The sequence below is a fragment of the Bos taurus genome, chromosome 13 (assembly GCF_002263795.3).
Source record: "Bos taurus isolate L1 Dominette 01449 registration number 42190680 breed Hereford chromosome 13, ARS-UCD2.0, whole genome shotgun sequence".
Classification (NCBI taxonomy): Eukaryota; Metazoa; Chordata; class Mammalia; order Artiodactyla; family Bovidae; genus Bos; species Bos taurus.
The window spans coordinates 38,271,149-38,290,802 of record NC_037340.1 but is presented as its reverse complement, the minus strand read 5'-3'; the positions used below and the strand labels follow the sequence as shown (position 1 = coordinate 38,290,802).

Genomic DNA, 19,654 nt, shown 5'->3' with positions numbered 1-19,654 from the left:
GAGAGACTCTCTTCAGAGGCTCTGGATACAATTCATCAGTGTCTGGGGCTGGACTGCTCAGGACACATTTACAGGCAGCAGGTGGTCCTTTCTAGGGATTCTCTGGATAAGCATTTAGCGGTGACTCCGTTTTCCATATTGTGAAATGGGGATGCGCATAAACGTGGAGAAATGGGAACCCTGCCTTGGCTGAGGGTCATGGGAGAACTTTTCCTTTTGCTCTAGGAAGACCAGAGGGAAGCTTCCTGAGAATGGGGTGTCCTCCCTCAGCAGTCCCCTCACTCCTCTTTGCTCCCCAAGGTTAGAAAGCTGTCTATATCTTGCTCAGTCAGATGCCCCGCTGGCTCTGCACCACCTTCAGTGGTTACTGACCCCCTCCCCTCTGCCCTCAGCATTTTCTTCTTTTCAAACCAAAAAGTGCCACTGATATGAGATTTCCACCCTGGACAATCATAGGAGGTATCTATAGCTGTGAAAAGAAGAGAAGCGAAAAGCAAAGGAGAAAAGGAAAGATATAAGCATCTGAATGCAGAGTTCCAAAGAATAGCAAGAAGAGATAAAAAAGCCTTCCTCAGCGATCAATGCAAAGAAATAGAGGAAAACAACAGAATGGGAAAGACTAGAGATCTCTTCAAGAAATTAGAGATACCAAGGGAACATTTCATGCAAAGATGGGCTCGATAAAGGACAGAAATGGTATGGACCTAACAGAAGCAGAAGATTAAGAAGAGGTGGCAAGAATACACAGAAGAACTGTACAAAAAAGATCTTCACGACCCAGATAATCACGATGATGTGATCACTGACCTAGAGCCAGACATCCTGGAATGTGAAGTCAAGTGGGCCTGAGAAAGCATCACTACGAACAAAGCTAGTGGAGGTGATGGAATTCCAGTTGAGCTATTTCAAATCCTGAAAGATGATGCTGTGAAAGTGCTGCACTCTATGCCAGCAAATTTGAAAAACTCAGCAGTGGCCACAGGACTGGAAAAGGTCCGTTTTCATTCCAATCTCAAAGAAAGGCAATGCCAAAGAATGCTCAAACTACTGCACAATTGCACTCATTTCACACGCTAGTAAAGTAATGCTCAAAATTCTCCAAGCCAGGCTTCAGCAATATGTGAACCGTGAACTTCCAGATGTTCAAGCTGGTTTTAGAAAAGGCAGAGGAACCAGAGATCAAATTTCCAACATCTGCTGGATCATGGAAAAAGCAGGAGAGTTCCAGAAAAACATCTATTTCTGCTTTATTGACTATGCCAAAGCCTTTGACTGTGTGGATCACAATAAACTGTGGAAAATTCTGGAAGAGATGGGAATACCAGACCACCTGACCTGCCTCTTGAGAAATCTGTATGCAGGTCAGGAACAGTTAGAACTGGACATGGAACAACAGACTGGTTCCAAATAGGAAAAGGAGTACGTCAAGGCTGTATATTGTCACCCTGCTTATTTAACTTCTATGCAGAGTACATCATGAGAAATGCTGGGCTGGAAGAAGCACAAGCTGGAATCAAGATTTCGGGGAGAAATATCAATAACCTCAGATATGCAGATGACACCACCCTTATGGCAGAAAGTGAAGAGGAACTCAAAAGCCTCTTGATGAAAGTGAAAGAGGAGAGTGAAAAAGCTGGCTTAAAGCTCAACATTCAGAAAATGAAGATCATGGCATCTGGTCCCATCACTTCATGTGAAATAGATGGGGAAACAGTGGAAACAGTGTCAGACTTTATTTTTTTGGGCTCCAAAATCACTGCAGATGGTGATTGCAGCCATGAAATTAAAAGACGCTTACTCTTTGGAAGGAAAGTTTTGACCAACCTAGATAGCATATTCAAAAGCAGAGACATTACTTTGCCAACAAAGGTTTGTCTAGTCAAGGCTATGGTTTTTCCTGTGGTCATGTATGGATATGAGAGTTGGACTGTGAAGAAGGCTGAGCACCAAAGGATTGATGCTTTTGAACTGTGGTGTTGGAGAAGACTCTTGAGAGTCCCTTGGACTGCAAGGAGATCCAACCAGTCCATTGTGAAGGAGATCAGCCCTGGGATTTCTTTGGAAGGAATGATGCTAAAGCTGAAACTCCAGTACTTTCGCCACCTCATGTGAAGAGTTGACTCATTGGAAAAGGCTCTGATGCTGGGAGGGATTGGGGGCAGGAGGAGAAGGGGACAACAGAGGATGAGATGGCTGGATGGCATCACTGACTCGATGGACGTGAGTCTGGGTGAACTCCGGGAGTTGGTGATGGACAGGGAGGCCTGGCGTGCTGTGATTCATGGGGTCGCAAAGAGTCGGACACGACTGAGCGACTGAACTGAACTAATGTTGCATGCAGAGCATTTTAAAAATAGGAATTTACTGAGAGGATTAAAGTAAATAAGATCCAGGTTGGAACTGTGGTCGGCACGTTCCCCGGGCACGTTGATGCAGGGCTTTCAGAAGACAGATCTCCCTTTCTTCGCGTTTCTAATCAGAATGACCAGGGTCATGTGCCTGTGTTCTATTTTATTAGCTGTGTGACCTCTCAAATGACCTTCCTGTGTAGACTTGGCTTTGAGAAGCTCCAAGTACCCTTTGCCAAGATTTGGGCTATATTTAGTCTTTTTCACATCCCTTCAATGGAGGCAGTGACCAGAATGGGGACTTGGGCACTGTGGACAAGGAGGAGACCACGACCTGTCCTGATGATGGGAGAGCCTTGGGCACAGCGGAGTCGCCCCCAGGCTCTGTCACATCCCACCACTTCAGCGGACACAGGGCAGAGGTGGGGTATGAGGCAGGAAGGTCTTTAGACTCAAGCCCCGTGGTCCTCTTGTAACTTCCAATGCGCCCCACCTCCCACCGCCCTCTGACAGTCCAGTTTATCAGGGACCCGAGGTAGAGCCCTGCCCTTCTCTGCTTCTTTGCTTCCTCGGCTCTCTTCATCAGCTGCTCTCCAGGGCTCAGGCTAGCCAGGCTGGACCCCACGCAGCTCTTGTTTCCCAGCCCTCTCCTGAATCTTCTTTGCCCTTCCCCCAACTTCCTCCTCTTTGGCTGTGACACTCACTTCCCTAGAAGCATGTTATCTTGCACCAGGACGCCCCCCCGCCCCAACCCCCATCTGGGGTTAGGTGCCCCTCCGAGCAGCCTCTTGCACCCTGGACTTCCTGGATGGCAGTGGCCTGTGCCTAGACCAGCCGCTTCTTGGGAACAAGCCATCCTGGTGATGGGGCACCCTCCAGCTCAGAGCACAGGCTCTGTCTGCGATTAGGCACACATTAATGTTGGCTGAGACTAAGATGGAGCAGTTGAGAATGAACCACTGGAGGGGGCCAATTGAAAAGCCCTGCTCTGGGGTCTTCACATTCTGCCACCTGTGAGTCATTGCCCAGAAACTCTGACCTGCACGGTGCAGGGCTGCCATCTAGGCTTGGGGCATGGGGGCTGGAACCTGCACAAACACTTGCTGACTTCCACCAGGCATTTAGTTGAGGAGAACAGGTGAACCCTGAGGAAATGCTTCTGCGTGATGGAAGCCTCTAGAATGAGTTGGAATAAAGTGCTAAACCATCTGAAAGCCAGTCCTTCATGTCTCAAGTGTGGTCTGTGGACCGCACGGTGGTGTCTCCTGGGAGCTGGCTATAAATTCAGACCCCAGCAGACCTCCTGAATCAGAAGTTGCATTTTAACAAGACCCCCAGAGGATTCATGTGCACACTGGGGTTTGAGAGGCTCTGGTATTAGGGGTACTGGGACCAGTTTGGGCAGGCGCTGCAGAGCCTGGAGAAGCTTATCTGGGAGGGAACAGGTGAGTTGGGGCTTGGTGGAGGTGGTACCTTGGGTGGATGAAAGGAGGATGTTTGAGACATGGAAGGTGTTAAGCCAGGAAAGGACCAACTCTTCTTGCGAATGACACTTGTCTGAAACAAGTTTTTTAGGTTCTTTTATGAGTAGAATTTTGGCCGAACAATTGGATCCATCTTCAAAAGGACTTCTCTGGTGGCTCAGATGGTAAAGTGTCTGTCTACAGTGCAGGAGACCCGGGTTCGAGCCCTGGCTTGGGAAGATCCCCTGGAGAAGGAAATGGCAATCCACTCCAGTACTATTGCCTGGAAAATCCCATGGACAGAGGAGCCTGGTAGGCCCCAGTCTATGGGGTCGCAAAGAGTCGGACACGACTGAGCAACTTTCACTTTTACTCTAAAGGATCTAGGAAACCTTTGATGAACATAGCAGATCTGGTGTTTTTCATCACATAGAGATTCTGTTTTCTTCCTTTGAGGCAGCAAATGCAGTTGAGAGAATGGAGCGGACTGTTCAGAACCTGGGATTTGATTATGGTTTTTCTGGTAATGAAGCTGTGGGATTCTGACCAAGTCCCTTCGGAAGCCAACTGTCATTTGTTCATGATTCTGGGGCACGGCTGGGCTAGGCAGTTCTCCTCTGGGCCGGTTTGTTCACTCAGCTGGTGGTAGTCCTGGGTGGGCCGGAAGGTCCAGTGGCCCCTTATCCACACCTGGCACCTCAGTGCTCCTCCGCCGAGCTGCTTGGGCTTCCTCACGGCATGGTGTGCTCGGGCTTCTTGGTGGCCCCTGGCTTCCGAGAGGGGGGAGGGAGAAAAGCCACTGCTAGGTCTCTTAAGATCTGGAAGTGACAGAGGCTCTGCCAGGTCCAGGGGGCGAGGACACGGTCCCTTTTGATGGATTCAACCTCAGTGCAGGCCCGGAAGGAAGGAATTGACTGTGGCTGTCTCTAGGGGCTCCTCTCTTCTTTCTCCCTTCCATCTTCAGCACGGGCTTCCCCCTTAGGGTCCGAGGTGGCAGCTGGAGCTCTAGCAAGCAGGAAGGACAAGGCCAGGAAGGGCACCATCCTCCCCCTTCCAGAGAGTGTATCCCACTAGGCTGGTGGTCCCACCCCCACTTGCTGGGGGCAGGGCGCTGCTGGAAATCAAGAGCATGGATATAGGGGGAGCGGCTCTGTTCCATCTCGCTGCCCAAAGCCTACACCTGCTGGGAATTTTTAGTGGGGGGCGGGGCAGCCCGAGCCAGGGCCAACCACTCCCCGCTGGACCTCACGCCCCTCTCTGCCCCAGTTCACTACAGGCACCTGCGGCGATGCGGCCATGCATACCTGCGACCTGTGTGGCAAGGCCTTCCGTCTGCAGCGCATGCTCAACCGGCACCTCAAGTGCCACAGCCAGGTGAAGAGGCACCTGTGCAGCTTCTGTGGAAAGGGCTTCAACGACACCTTCGACCTCAAGCGGCATGTGCGCACGCACACAGGTAAGGGGGCGCAGGCACTCAGGTGAGGGGCATGGCGCGAGCTCCTGCGTCAAGAAGGAGGGAGCCCTGAGCAGAGCTGTTTCTGGAAGGATCGCGGGGCAGGGGTGAGGGGGGCCGAGGGAGGGCCAATTTGAGCCAGGTCACCTGCAGCAGTGCCCCCTGGGGCCCGCGACCACCCACCCCCGCCCCCACCCCCCAGCCTGGTCTCGCCCCCAGTGAGATGCGGTTGGAGGCAGGTCACTGGTTGGAAGTGCCCTGCGATGCCCACTCGGAGCATCTGGGCGTCAGGTGCAGCCATCGGGCCGGGCTGATGCTAGAACACGGTTCCTGTGGTCCCTCTGCAGATATTTTGTGCTTCTCTCTTGGGAAGTGATCCTGTCTCAAAATAGCATCACGTTGGTTCCTCCTGGGAGCTCACAAAGAGAAGAAAACACTCAGCGGACTTAGCGCTCTCCAAGCCTTCTGAGGGGGTGGGGAGGAAGGGTCAGGGTGTGGGAGGTCTGGCAGGCGGGCAAGTGCCTGTCCCTCCAGCCTTCCTCAGCTCCCCCTTCTTGTGCAGCGGGTCTGGGTCCCCACCATCTCCTTCCACAGACAGCCCTGGGGGGTGCCTGCTCATCGGTCTGCCGGCACCTCTGATTGCTGGTAGCCTCCGTAGTTTTGTGTAGGAGGTATCTGGTCTGCAGGCTTCTTCTTGAGGACCACACCTTTGCCAGAGAGATCCCTTGAGAATTCTAAGATGCCATTTCCCAGCTTAAAAAAAAAAATCTCCAACTCTGGGCAGGATGAAATTCAAAGTCTCCATCTTGATGGGTTCCATATAAAGCCCCTCTCCGTCTGGCTCCCATCTTCAAATCTGCCTCCTGTCCCAGCCCCTCCGAACCCTCACGCACCCCACTGGGCTCCACCCTCTCATCCCATCCTGCCCAGTCAGTCTTATTCGGGTCCCTCTCTCTCTCCCTACAGTCCCTAGAATTTGTTATAGTCCTGCTGATCCCTCAGGCCCTTTCAGGGTTCAGGGTTCCCCCCTCCGGCATTTTGGGGGTGGGAAAATGTCCACTCCTCTCTCTCAGTGGGGCTCGAAGCTCCCCAAGCCCCACACAGGGCCCTTCTCGGACCCTTGCTATTGAGATTTCCTTTATAGACTCCGTCACACATTTTGTTCTTAGGGTGCTTGCCATGAGCCCCTTCCTGGCTCAGAAGGGTGTCCTTCACCCCAAAGAGTGGTCTGGCATGCTAAAAGGTTTTTCTTTTTTCCTTTAAAAAAACTTTGCTAAAGTGAAATTTTCATTTAAAATTTCATTTAAAAGTAACAATGCATCCAGAAAAGCACCCATGTCATAAGAGCACAGTTTGAGAATGTAGGAGTTTCTACAGAGTGAACACACCCATCTAACCAGCTGGAGTATTGACAGACCCTGTAAGTCACTGCCCTGCCCTGCACCCCCTCTGGTCACTGTCACCTTACCTCCGAGAGGCACTGTTAGCCTGACTTCTGGCAGCATCACTGACTGTTGTCTGGCTTTGAATGTGATGAAAGTGGAATCAATAGAGGATGCTCTCTGGGGTTTGGCTTTAATACTTTCATTTCAGTCCTGAACACGAGAGAACCTGTAAAAGTTTGACCTCTGTGTGGCCAGGCTGACACCTTGGGTTGAGGCAGGAAGAATACTTAGGGAGTGGCCGGTGGTAGGGTAATTGTTGCTGCTGCTGCTGCTAAGTCGCTTCAGTCGTGTCCGACTCTGTGCGACCCCATAGACGGCAGCCCACCACGCTCCCCCGTCCCTGGGATTCTCCAGGCAAGAACACTGGAGTGGGTTACCATTTCTTTCTCCAGTGCATAAAAGTGAGAAGTGAAAGTGAAGTCGCTCAGTCGTGTCTGACTCTCAGCCACCCCATGGACTGCGGCCCATCAGGGTCCTCTGCCCATGGGATTTTCCAGGCAAGAGTACTGGAGTAGGGTGCTATTGCCTTCTCCGAGGGTAATTGTGGAGGGTCCTAAATAGGGTGAAGGGTCCTATAGGTGGTGGGAGTCCTGTGTAATTGTGGAGGGTCCTAAATAGGGTGAAGGGTCCTGTAGGTGGTAGGTGGTCCTATGAAAGTTGGAGGGATTCTGTGGTTGATGGGGCAGCCCCAGCTATCAGTGGGCCCAACAAGTGGCTACAAAGCTGGTCTAACACGCAACTACCCCAAGAGGTTAAGAAACTGGGGACTGGTTGCCCAATCATTTGTCGTTGGCTGTCCGGGAGAGTTCCTCAGCTTTGCATCTTTTTCTGAGCATGTCGTTGAGGGCATGGCCTATTTCTTCTGCAGCTCCTTGCCTGGTGGGTTCTCTGGCCACTCCCTGATCCTGGATCCTGGCCTTTTAGACAAAGTGAAGGGGGCTCGGGAGCATTGTGGGCTGCTGGTATGGTCAGTTGGAGTAAACATGGAGCTGCCTCATCTGTGACTGAGTTAATTCTCCGTTAGTGGAAATATGAGGGACTGACCACTCTCAGGGAAGAGTTTGCAAGTTGAATCAGTCACATAGTGGTTAAGAAATCCAGATCTGAGCTAGCTGTCTGTGCAGGCTTGTCCAAATTACTTTTTTTTTTGCTTTAGTTTGTCCATCTCTAAAGTACGCATGGGGTTTTAATACATATCACCTAAGTGATGGCTGTGAGATTTCAGGGCAGTAATGGTGTATAAAGTGCTTTGCACTCTGTAAGCATTTAGTAAATATGAGCTATTAGAGGTGGTAAATGTTGAAATAGTTGGCAGAGTTTTCCTGAGGCCTGAAGACTTACCTCTGTGCTTCCAGAGACCTCAGCCCACATAGAGAGAAAGAACCCAAACCCTGGACTCCCCAAGAAAGCCAGCGGGTGTGCCAGACAGAAGAGAAAGTGGCATCAGGGAGGCTTCTCGGAGGAGGTGTCCTCTTGGTTGAGTCCTGAAAGAGGAGCAAGATTTTTATAGACCTCTAGTGACTGCTAAAGGAGAGGCCGAAAATCCCTGGGATCCCGCAAGCTAGGCGGTACAGCCCTCCCACCAAAAAAAATCGTGAACTATAAAACTACAAAGTGACTTGAATTTTTTTTTTTTTCTGTACCATGCAGCATGTGGGATCTTAGTTCCCTGACCAGGGGTTGAACCCTCACCCCCTGCAGTGGAAGAACAGAATCATAACCACAGGACTTCTGGGAAAGTCCAAGTGATTTGCATTTGAGTCTCTATTGGACAGTTCTTAGATCATTGAATCTATAGATAATGATTTTAATTTTTTTAATCATAATTTTAACTCTTAAAGTGACTCCTCCTTAAGCTTCTTAAGGGGCCCAGAGCCAGTTCTAGACCTCTGGTCTTCTGATGCTCAGCCGTGTCCAACTCTTTTCGACCCCATAGACTGTAGCCCACCAGGCTTCTCTGTCCGTGGGATTTCCCAGGTAAGAATACTGGAGTGGGTTGCTATTTCTGCCTCCAGATCTTCCCGACCCAGGGATCGAACACACATCTCCTGCACTGCAGGTAGATTCTTTATGGTGCTTTAACATATTCCTTAATACTTTAACAAAGAGTATTAAGGAAATGTCTGGAACCTGTTTTCCCTGCTCTGATTTATTTTCTGATGGAGACTTGCCTCCAGGTAATGATGAACCAGAGAGAGGAGTCACGGGCTTGTTGACAAATTAGCTGCTGGCAGATCAACAAAAGGTCACCAGCTGCAGTGATGCTGCTGAGCAGGAGCTGGAGGGACAGACCTGGCCTCCTGGCTCGAGAGGCCTGCCCTGTAAACTCTGAGCTCTACGCCAAAGGGATAATCGGTAAAAAGAGCAAAGACTTGGGGGTCCTCTGACCTTGTAGCTCATGTGAACCACCTCACTAGCTCCAAAGAGCTCAGCAGAATTCTGTGAACTTGGCTTTGTCTTTGGTTGAGACGCAGATGCTGGATTTTTGCTCTGGACAGTGACAGGTAAATGTTGAATTTGGACCAGAAGCAAAAATGTGGACCCTGTTTTCCCAAGTACAGTAGCTAGTTCAGTGAAGGTTACGGTTGCTCCTAGTCCAGTTGGGCCAGTCCATGATTAATGTAAAAACTTGCCTAAGATCTCTGGACCCTTGTTTTGAGAATTGAAGGGACAGTGTTGAGAGGTGGACAGAGCTGGGTGGGGCCCAAAGAGCAGGATGAATCCCCTCCCCCCTCATCTCCTTCTTCCCTCTGCAGCCCTGGAGAGAACAGGGTGTCTAAGGAAAGACTCAGAACAGGAGGAAACATCTTGGAAAAGACCCAGGGAAACTGGAGCCTGGAAATGTCTGACCTTAATATCCAAGTAGATGAAAGAAAAGATTAGACTTCTCTTTTGGATATGGCTTCACCAAGGAAAGAGTAGATAGGGGGTGTACAAGTGAGGTGGAGGGTTGGCGGCGGGCGGGGAGCGGGTAGCCACGTGACATCTGACTCCAGGTTGAAAGAAACTGGAATAGAAAGAAGAAGCTCTGTTACCATCTTGTGAAAATATATTGGCAAATGAGTGGCTATTTTCAATCCAGATGGTTTTAGGTTGGGTTCCCTACAAGCAGTTTCTGAGATGGTGATTCTTTTTCTTTTTTTTTTTTAAATAATTACTTTTATTTTTAGTTATTTGGCTGTGCCTCGTCTTAGTTGTGGCATGCAGGATCTTTAGTTCTCTGATCAAGTATTGAACCCGGGCCCCCAGCATTGGGAGCACATAGTCTCAGCCACTGGACCACCAGAGAAGTCCCTGAGATGGTGATTCTTATAAACCGATATATTGAAGGGTGGGCTCTTGGGAGAAGCCTGCAAGGCAGTGGGGAGCCGCACAGTGTAGCAGGAATGTGGCCTTAGCCTGATCCCACCTGGGTCTTGGGTGGGACTGGCTCTACAGGCCTATCCTGCCCCAGGCAAGTGGGGGCCCACTCAAGGGGGTCCAGTCAGGGAACCAAGAGCACTCACTGCACACAGAATAGAGGGGTTTGCTCTGTTTGAGAGGAGTTGACAGGGTCACTGAAGCCAGCATCAGGCTAAAATGAGACAGAGGACAGAGGGGGGGAGAGTGGGGGAGAGCTTTCAAGAAAGGAATGTATATTCAGTTCACAGCCCATGAAAAATGTCATGGGTCTGTTTTTAGAGAATATTCTTTTGGCTTTGTTTGAATCTTTTAGGTTGAACCAGCTGGCCATCCATGGAAGGAGATGGTTTGGGTTTTTGGTGGGGGGAGATCTGTCATTTAGAGTAGAATGTAGCAACCAGCATGGGCCGGACTTGGTACTCACCGTCTCTGCCCTCGATGCCTGGGGACCCTGAGCACCGCTGGCACCTGGGGGCGAGAGGAAATGCTGAGTCACGTCTGCGGAGGTGTCAGGGGTGTGGTCTGGGTGTTGTTCGTCACTTTGACCAGGTGTGCCAGGCTCATCAGACAAATATGGCTTTAATTGAAAGCATTTTGTTTTCCTCATTTGTAAAAGTGACTACTTACTGTGTGAAAGACTCCAGTCGACATAGAAGCTATAAAGGAGAAAGCATAGCTGCTGTAACCAGCTGAAAGGGGCACACATGTCTGGGGTCACCCGCTCAGTTTGTGGGAGGCTCCAGAATGCGTAACCATGTTGGTTATACCTTTACAACTCTGGCTAGAATAAAAGAGTCAGTTCGAAGTCTTTGTCATTCCTGTGGAAGCTTCTGAGTTCCATGGGGGGAGACTGAGGAATTCAGGTTGGAGGTCACTTAAGGGAATGAGGGGGCTGTTGACCAGAGCAGTTGTGTCTGCCCTGCCCCCACCCCCACCCCAGCCCCCAAGGGGCCCTCTGGCCTTATCTTCCATCTGGGCCACATTAAGAAAGAAAAGCCAGCAAATCCCGTCTTGATTGAAGAGGAGGAAACGATGGTGTCGTTTGTTTGGAGGCTAAAGGAAGGAGTGGAGAGATTGGATTGGGAGAAACACAGGCTGGCAGAGGCTTGAGTGGGGTGTGTGGGGGAAGAATAGAGTTACCTCCACCCCTCCCAGCCTGGGGAGCTGAGAAGAACACAGACTCCTTCACTCAACAAGCTTTCCCTTCTTTGATTTTGACTTACTTTTTAGCTACAAAAAATAATATAAAAAGGAAAGAATGAAAGAAAGAAAAAAAAAAAGAAGCTTCTTCTCCATACCAAGCCCTATTTCCACTCTTGAAAGCAAAGAAGTCGCTCAGTCATGTCCAAGCCCATGGAGCGTAGTCAGCCGCACTCCTCTGTCCATGGGATTCTCCAGGCAAGAATACTGGAGTGGGTTGCCATTTCCTCCTCCAGGGGATCTTCCCAACCCAGGGATCGAACCCAGGTCTCCCTCACTGCAGGCAGACTCCTGACCATCTTGAGCCACGAGGGAAGCCCCTCCTGAAAGCAAACTACCATTTAATTTATTTCCCCAGAAATTTTTAGTACACACTGCTTTTTCGTGTACTGTCTATCTGGGAGACTGTTTCCTGCCTGCACAGGTGGAGGTGTCTCTGTTGAATGGGTGTCAGAGCGTTTCTCATTGTGAGATGATGATGTAATTTCAAATATGGAGGCATTGTCTTTCTTTTTCTTGCTCCAAATGTAACACTGTCTTTAATTTTCAGGTTTTTTTTTCCTTTCCTCCCTTCCCTATTTCTTTCGTTTCTCACCTTCTCTTCTAATTTTAGAGAACACAATCACAAATCTTATATATCCTTTGCCTCCTTGTGTTAGTCTTCCTGTAGATAATGTCCCTGAAGCTGGCTGAAGGGTAGACCACTTCCGATGTTTATGGGCATGGTCACATTGCCTCTCGCGGATGTCGCCCTAAATGCCCATTCCCACGAGGAGGCCTGAAGAGAGCTTTTCAAGGAAGCCCACTTTTGAATACAGTTCAGTAAAGAAGACTCAGATACAGCAAGCAGAACAAAACAGATATTGCCAGTAACAAAGACTTTTCTTTGGGGATATGTGAGATGAAGGTTGATTTGGCAGTAGAAATAGAACATTTGAAAAGAAGGAACCCTTTGTCATAACCCACACACAGTATTTTCTGGACTAGGTGATACAGGCCCACAGCACCGCACTGAAAGTGGCTAGGGAAGGAAGTCTGTTCCTGCCTCTCTCCACCAGCTGCCTAGGGACCACATTTTATTATTATTTTATATATATTGCCGTGCCACGTGGCATACAGGATCTTTGTTCCCCAGCTAGGGATCGAACCCAGGCCCCATGCCGTGGAAACATGGAGTCCTAACCACTGGACTACCAGTGAAGTCTCTAGGGACCACATTTTAAAATGTTATCCTTTTTTAAATTTTTTGATTTTTTTATAATTATTTTAATGTTTTTTAAAAAATTTCATCACATGTCTGTTCCATAATGCTTTTTAACAAATGCGTTTTTTTTTTTTCCAGTCACTAACATGCTTTTATTTTTGTCATTGACAAATGATACTGTGATTGAATCATTGCTTTGGCTCCTTAAATATTACTTAGGTGTACATTAAAAATATATGTCTACATTAAGAAATGTAACACATTAAAGAAGTCCTCTTTAAATATTGTTGTTGTTTTATCACTAAGTCGTGTCTGACTCTTTTGTGAGTAGGAAATTGCAACCCACTCCAGTATTCTTGCTTGGAAAATCCCATGGACAGAGGAGCCTGGCAGGCTACAGTCCATGGGGTCCCAAAAAAGACACAACTTAGCAACTAAACAACAAGAAATTCTAAAGAGTGCCTTTGTATTCTTTTGACCTGGATTGTAGGCACTTGAGACTGCATCCCCTTGAGTATTTACTGTGTGCTGGATCCTGGCTCATAAGATCTCAGTTACTCCTCAGAGCAGCCTTACAAGGGGGTATTAATTATTGTCCCCATTTTACAGGTGAGGAAACTGAGGCATGGACTGGGTTGATGAGTGGCCGATGGGTAATTCCAGTGGCCTTGGACTCTGTTACTGTCTAGGTGTCAGGGATGGTGTCTCTCAGTTCTGGAACCCCACTCCCAGCACAGACACGATTAGCCATTGTTCAAGAGCACTCATGTCCAAGACAGGGAGACCTTGGCACTGGTCTCCCTCACCTGGGCTCCTTTCTGGCCATCTTCTTTGCCGATCTCTGAGTCTGTAGGGGAAAGGAAGACTCCAGGAGGCAGGAACTTGTTCCCAAGCCCAGAGTCACCAAGAGGCAGCTGCTGTGTGACAAGGTCTGCTTGCTCCAGGGAGTGAGGGGTGAATGTGGTGATGGGGTGGGGGGAGCAGGTTTGCAGAAGTCAGAATTAACTGCAGTAACAAGGTGTGGGGGCCTTCTGTCTCCCCCTCCCCGCCTCTGTTGTCCGCACGATGCAGGGTTCCAATACCCTCTCGCCCTTTCCATCCAGTCTGTGCTGTGTGCGGTGCCCGTACAATTCAGCTGAGCAGCTGGATGAAGAGAGGAAGGAGATGTGACTCTGCATGTAGACTTGTCTGAGGGGAAGGGCTCGGGACAAGCAGTGCAGCCCCATCTACCCCCCTTCTCAGGCCACCATGGGGTGGGGACCTCCAGGAGTAGGGTGGGAAAAGCACCCACTTCCAGAATCCAGGAGTCATTGCTCCAGGTTAAAGCTGGTGGAAGTGTGCTGGTTTCCCCACCGGCTGACTTTGGATGTTTTAAAATAGTCGCGGGCTGTTTCCGATCCCTCCTGAAAGGAGCAGCTGGTCTCTGGGTGAATTTGTCTTGATGAGCTTCGGGTTTGAAATCAGGGTGATTCTTGATTGGCCAGAGGTGGTAGAAGCCAGCTGCCATGTGGGCCCAGAGGCCTGGGTAACACAAAGCCCCTTGTGGCCCAAACATGCAACCTACGTGGTGTATTCCTTTGGGACAGGTCTCATCATAGCCCTCACGTTTGTAGAAAACTAGCCCCCAAGATGTGACTGACCTCTCTTTTCCTGCGCCAGTAGGGTTCATTCATTCATTCACTGGAAAGTGATTTGACAGGGACAGTGTTGCTCAGTTGTGTCTGACTCTTAGCGGCCCCATACTGTAGCCCGCCAGGCTCCGCTGTCCATGGGATTCTCCAGGCAAGAATACAGGAGTGGGTTGCCATTTCCTCCGCCAGGGGATCTTCCTTTCTTTTCCTGGGCCAGGAGGGTTCATTCATTCAAAAATGGTTTACTGAGCACCTATTATGTGCCAAGTGCTGAGCATTATAATGAAGTTTCTTTTGGCAGTTTTTCTGGAACCAGCAGAATATAATACAGGCCTGCCTTCTGCTTGGGTGGGCTGGAGGAACACCCCACCACAACACTGAGCTGATGGGGTTTTTTTCACACTGAGTGTAGAGGCAATGATGGAGGCTTCTGGATGTGGAAGAATAGTGGAAGCCATTCAGTTTGTTCAGGTGGTTGAATGAGGGTGGGAAGTTTTTTTTTTTTTTTCCATTTTGACTTCCTTTATCATCTGTGTAACTTCATAAACAGATATAGCTCTCCAGGAAGCACCAGTAAGGCACTGGGGACTTGTAACCTTGAGGAAAAGACTGGGGTGCATGTCTGCCTCAGACACCCCAAGTGCTGTCCTATGGCTTCAGCTGGCATTGCTTCAGACCTCAGCATAAGTAGCCTTAGCATCACCTGGGAACCAGCTAGAAAATACAGGTTCTTTGCCCTACCCCAGAACCAGGATCACCAGTGAGGGTGGGGGGCCTGGAATCTGTGTTTTGACAAGCCCTCTATTTAGGTGATTCTGTTTTGGACTCAAATTTGAGAACCACTGCTTTCACTTGAATTAGGAGGTCTAGGGTGGGGGCTCGAGGCTCTGCACTTCCAACTAGCTCTTAGGTGATGTGATGTGGGGTGGACCACACCTTAGTACCAGGTTGTACAAGGCGAGGGCGTGGGCTGCAGCAGTGCTTCCTTAATCTCTATAGTCTTTAAAAGATGGGATTTGGGTGCAGCTGAACAACAAAACACTGGTGCTGCTAAAAAGGGATGAAATCAGGCTGTAAACACTACCATGGTAAACTCTCCAGGACTATTTACTTATTTTTATTTTTTATTGAAGTATAGTTGTTGTATAACATTGTATTAATTTCTGTTGTATAGCAAAGTGACTCATTTATACATATATGTTCTTTTTGGGGGCTTCCCTTGTGGCTCAGATGGTAAGCCTGCAATTCAGGGGTCCTGGGTTCGATCCCTGGGTTGAGAAGATCCCCTGGAGAAGGAAATGGCAACCTACTCCAGTATTCTTGCCTAGAGAATCCATGGACAGAGGAGCCTAGTGGGCTACAGTCCGTGGGGTTGCAGAGTCAGATACAACTGAGGGACTTTAACTGTATGTTCTTTTTAGATTCCACATATAAGTGATATCATATGATATTTGTCTTTGTCTGACTTATTTCACTTACTGTGAACATCTCTACTTGCATCCATGTTGCTGCAAATGACATTCATTATTTCATTCTTTCTAACAGCTGAGTAGTATTCCGTTGTATATATGCACCACATCTTTAGCCATTCATGTGTTGATGGATATTTAGGTTGCTTCCGTATCTTGACTATTGTAAATAGTGCTGCTGTGAACATTGGGGTGCCTGCCTTTTTCTGAATTATAGTTTTGTCTGAATATATGCCCGGGGGTGGGATTGCTGGGTCATATGGTAACTCTATTTTAGTTTTTTGAGGAACCTCCATACTGTTCTCCATAGTGGCACCAATTTACATTCCCACCATTAGTGTAGAAGGGTTCCCCTTTCTCCACACCCTCTGTAGCATTTATTTGTTGACTTTTTAATGATTGCCATTCTGACTGGTACCCTAGGAATATTGTTAAGCAAAAAAAGTAGATTTTGAAGATATCTTTTAATAGTTTGCTTCCATTAAAGCTAGGATAGTAAAATCGTAATAAATTTCATTGTTGTATAAGTCAAATAAGCATTTTAGACTGTGAATTTTAATTTTTACTATTTTTTAAGCAACTCAAACAATTTTTTCTTCTTTTGGCTGCACCATGGAGCATGCAGGATCCTAGTTCCCCTACCTGAGATCAAACCCATGTCCCCTGTGGTGGAAGTGTGAGTCCTAACCACTGTACCTACCAGGAAGTCCTTGAAAATACCTATCTTGATTGATGGTTTTGCATACTCTTAAATTTTGAGCCTAAAGCTCTGGGGATTCCTGTGGGAAATGGTCCTCCTGGCCACCAGGCCCTGAGATGGTCTAACTACTTGCAGCCTCCTCTCTGCTCCATGGACCTCTCTGGACTTCTAGAAGCTCCATCTCACCCAGTGGGGTACCCATGGGGGTGTGGGGGTGACTGTCATTTGATTGCTGAGCTTCTTGCTCTGTATGGTACCTGTGGCTTCTCCAGCCAGGAGGCAGGCCCCACTGATAGTAGACCAGATTTAAAGTCAGCATGAGATCTAGGTTGGAGATGCTTTCCTGACTGTAGCTAATGCCATCAGTGCCCTGCCCCTGCCCCTGTCCCTTGTCACTTCTGAGCACATCTGTCCACATCGAAGCTGACCACTGCGGGCGTTCTTGCTGGAGGCCTCCCACCCCCACCTCCAGGCAGGTGGGACCTGCTGGGGAGAAAGAGCCCCACCCACCAAGGGCGCTCTCCAGGGTACTGCCTGAGCAGAGGGACAAAGACCCCAGCTCCCGAGGGGCAGGGTGACTCGGAGGTGTGTGTGCTTCTCTGTCCCGTACCTTGCTTGACCAGTTGAACCCTGGTTGCCCACTGACTGGATGACTCCCCGCCCCCAACCTTGTCATCTTCTCCCTCCCCTGAAGGTGGGGAGTCACCTCACACTGTTCCTGGGGTCTCCCTTCCTGGAGGCACCTTCCAAATACCTCCTTTTCCAGGAAAACCCAAACTAAAATAAAAGCATGATTTACTCTGCCCACTCTGAAACCCAAACATTAAGGCAGGCAAGTGAGAAGATTAGAGCACCTCCTCTTAAAGCCAGGTGGTAGAGTTTTGCTGTTTGCATCTGTTTTTATTATGTTTGCTCTGTGGATAATTTTGTCTCCTGCCTTAACCATTTTCCTCATATTCTTCATCCTTGGTTATGGTGATCCTTTTTTTCTCCCTATTTCCCCAACCCGGGAGCCCCTGACAAGTATGTTTCTCTTGTTTCTCGGAGGAGTTGGACTTTACTGCATCTGAGTGACACCACACACTATTTGTCTTCCTCTGTTTGGCTCGTCTCACTGAACATAAGGTCCTCAAGGTGCATCCACATTGTTGCAAATGGCAGGATCTCCTCCTTTGTCCTGGCTGAATGATACTCCATTGCAGATATGTGCCACATCTCCTTTATCCATTCATTTGTTGAGGGGCACTTAGGTTGTTTCCACGTCTTGGCTGTTGTGAATAAAGCTACAGTGAACACGGGTGTGGAGATAGCTTCCTGAGATCCTGTTTTCATTTTCTTTGGATAAATACGGATAGTGGGATTCCTGGATCATACGGAAGGTCTGTCTTTAAGTTTTCAAGGAACCTCCACCTTGTTCTCCACAGTGGCTGCACCAATCTACATTCCCACCAACAGTGCATGAGGGTGCCCTTTTCTCCACACCTTCTCCAGCATTTGTTACCTCTTGTCTTGTTGATAATAGACATTCTGACAGGTGTGAGGTGATTTCTCCTACCTTGTTCAATTGCTAGGTCATGTCTGACTCTTTGTGACCCCAAGGACTGCAGCATGCCAGCCTCATCTGTCCTCCACTATCTCCTAGAGTTAGTTCAAACTCATATCCTTTGAGTTGGTGATGCTATCTAACCATCTAATCCTCTGCTACCCACTTCTCCTTTTGCCTTCAATCTTTCCCAGCATCAGGGTCTTTTCCAATGAGTTGGCTCTCCTAACCTGTGTGGTGGCAATTTGCACTTTTCTGATGATTGGTGGTGCTGGGCATCTTCCCTTGTGTCTCTCAGCCCTTCGTATGTCTTCTTTGGAAAAATGCCTATTCAGTTCCTTTGCATGTTTTTTGAATCATTTGGGGGTTTTTTTGCCATTGGGTTGTATGGGATGACTTTTAATGGCCTCATAGGTGGGAGGCTCTGGCTTGGCCTTGACCCACAGTTCTGTGTCTGCCCCTCGCCCCTGCAGGCATTCGCCCCTATAAGTGTGACGTCTGCCACAAAGCCTTCACCCAGCGCTGCTCCTTGGAGTCCCACCTGAAGAAGATCCACGGGGTGCAGCAGCAGTACGCCTATAAGCAGCGCCGGGATAAGCTGTATGTCTGCGAGGACTGCGGCTACACGGGCCCCACCCAGGAGGACCTGTACCTGCACGTGAACGGTGCCCACCCGGGCAGCGCGTTCCTCAAAAAGACATCCAAGAAACTGGCAGCTCTCTTGCAAAACAAGATGACGTCCTCGCTCCAGGGAAACGCCAACCTGAGCGAGGAGGAGGAGAAGTAGGAGAGGGCCGTGGACACCAACTCTGCCACATGTCCTCGGATTCCTGGTCTTGGAGGTCCCCTGCCCCATGTGGTATTCCAGAGTCCAAGTGGTCCATTCATCTCTCTGTCCTGGGGGCCTCACTGGGGGCTCCATGCCAACGCTGTCATTGATAACAGTGGCATCAGGCCTCTGTCACCTGAGCCCTCAGGAACGCTATCACAGTAATGGAAGCTTGTGGAGAGCTGTGATCACCGTCTGGGTCTAGTTTTCATTTTTATTTTGTTTTTAGGATTTTCACACATGGAGGTAGGGGTGTTCTGAGAGAGACACCCTTGGAGAGATTGATATGGTGCCTTGAAATAAAAGTACTTCCACTTGAAATGCTACTCCAGCAAGGCAAACGAATTCTGTTATTCTGAAAGCGTTGGCCGGAATTATTCTAATAAAGGGAACATCCTTGTGGAATTATCCGGCTCAGAATGCAACAGGAGAGTGCTGACCTGGTGCTCCCTGTCCAGGGCTTATCGTGGGACCTTCGACTTGAGGTTGTTTGGGGGTCAATGTTTTGTACTGGTAGGTGGGTTTGAAGAAGCGAATCTTGAGCACTGGGTAAAGGTAAACACATGCCTGGTGAGCTGGGCAGAGGCGCTGGGCTCGGCTTGCACGGGCTCACAGACACTCTTGGTGCCAGGGTGTTCCGGTGGAGATGCTCTGGCCTCCGGGGCCAGGCCTGAGGGCTGAAGGCCATTGTCCACCCTCCTTGAGTCTAGCACTGGGGGCCAGGCTGGAGCATGAGGAGCCCCGGAGCATACTTAGCGCCCTTGAGTGATGGTGGGGTGGGGGGCGGACAATGGTAGCATCAGTATCTCCCTCACGCCCTGTGAGTGTTGAGCGCAGTGACCTTCAGCCACCTGCACATCCTCACCTGGGACGTTAGCGAGAAAGTCGGCCTGAGACTGAGATGGAGCAAAAGGGAAGCTGGCAGGGAGGGAGTGTGGGGTGGTTTTCAGGATCCCCCCCATGCCTG

At 49.2% G+C, this 19,654-nt stretch overlaps 1 protein-coding gene across 4 annotated transcripts in view; it reads left to right on the top strand.

Moving 5' to 3' along the window:
* The window catches only part of OVOL2 (ovo like zinc finger 2), a 28,768-nt gene extending 9,743 nt beyond the window's left edge, over positions 1 to 19,025 (top strand). For 3 of the 4 annotated variants that reach the window (XM_010811242.4, XM_015474033.3, XM_025000698.2), the window contains 2 exons: positions 5,078 to 5,267; positions 18,332 to 19,013. In XM_010811242.4, coding sequence (XP_010809544.1) covers positions 5,078 to 5,267; positions 18,332 to 18,645 — 504 coding nt within the window. In that variant the 3' untranslated portion in view covers positions 18,646 to 19,013. Of the gene's footprint in view, positions 1 to 5,077; positions 5,268 to 18,331 lie in introns of all 4 variants that reach the window. The other variant, NM_001206007.1, reaches the window with a different exon arrangement.
* The last annotated feature ends 629 nt before the right edge of the window (positions 19,026 to 19,654 follow it).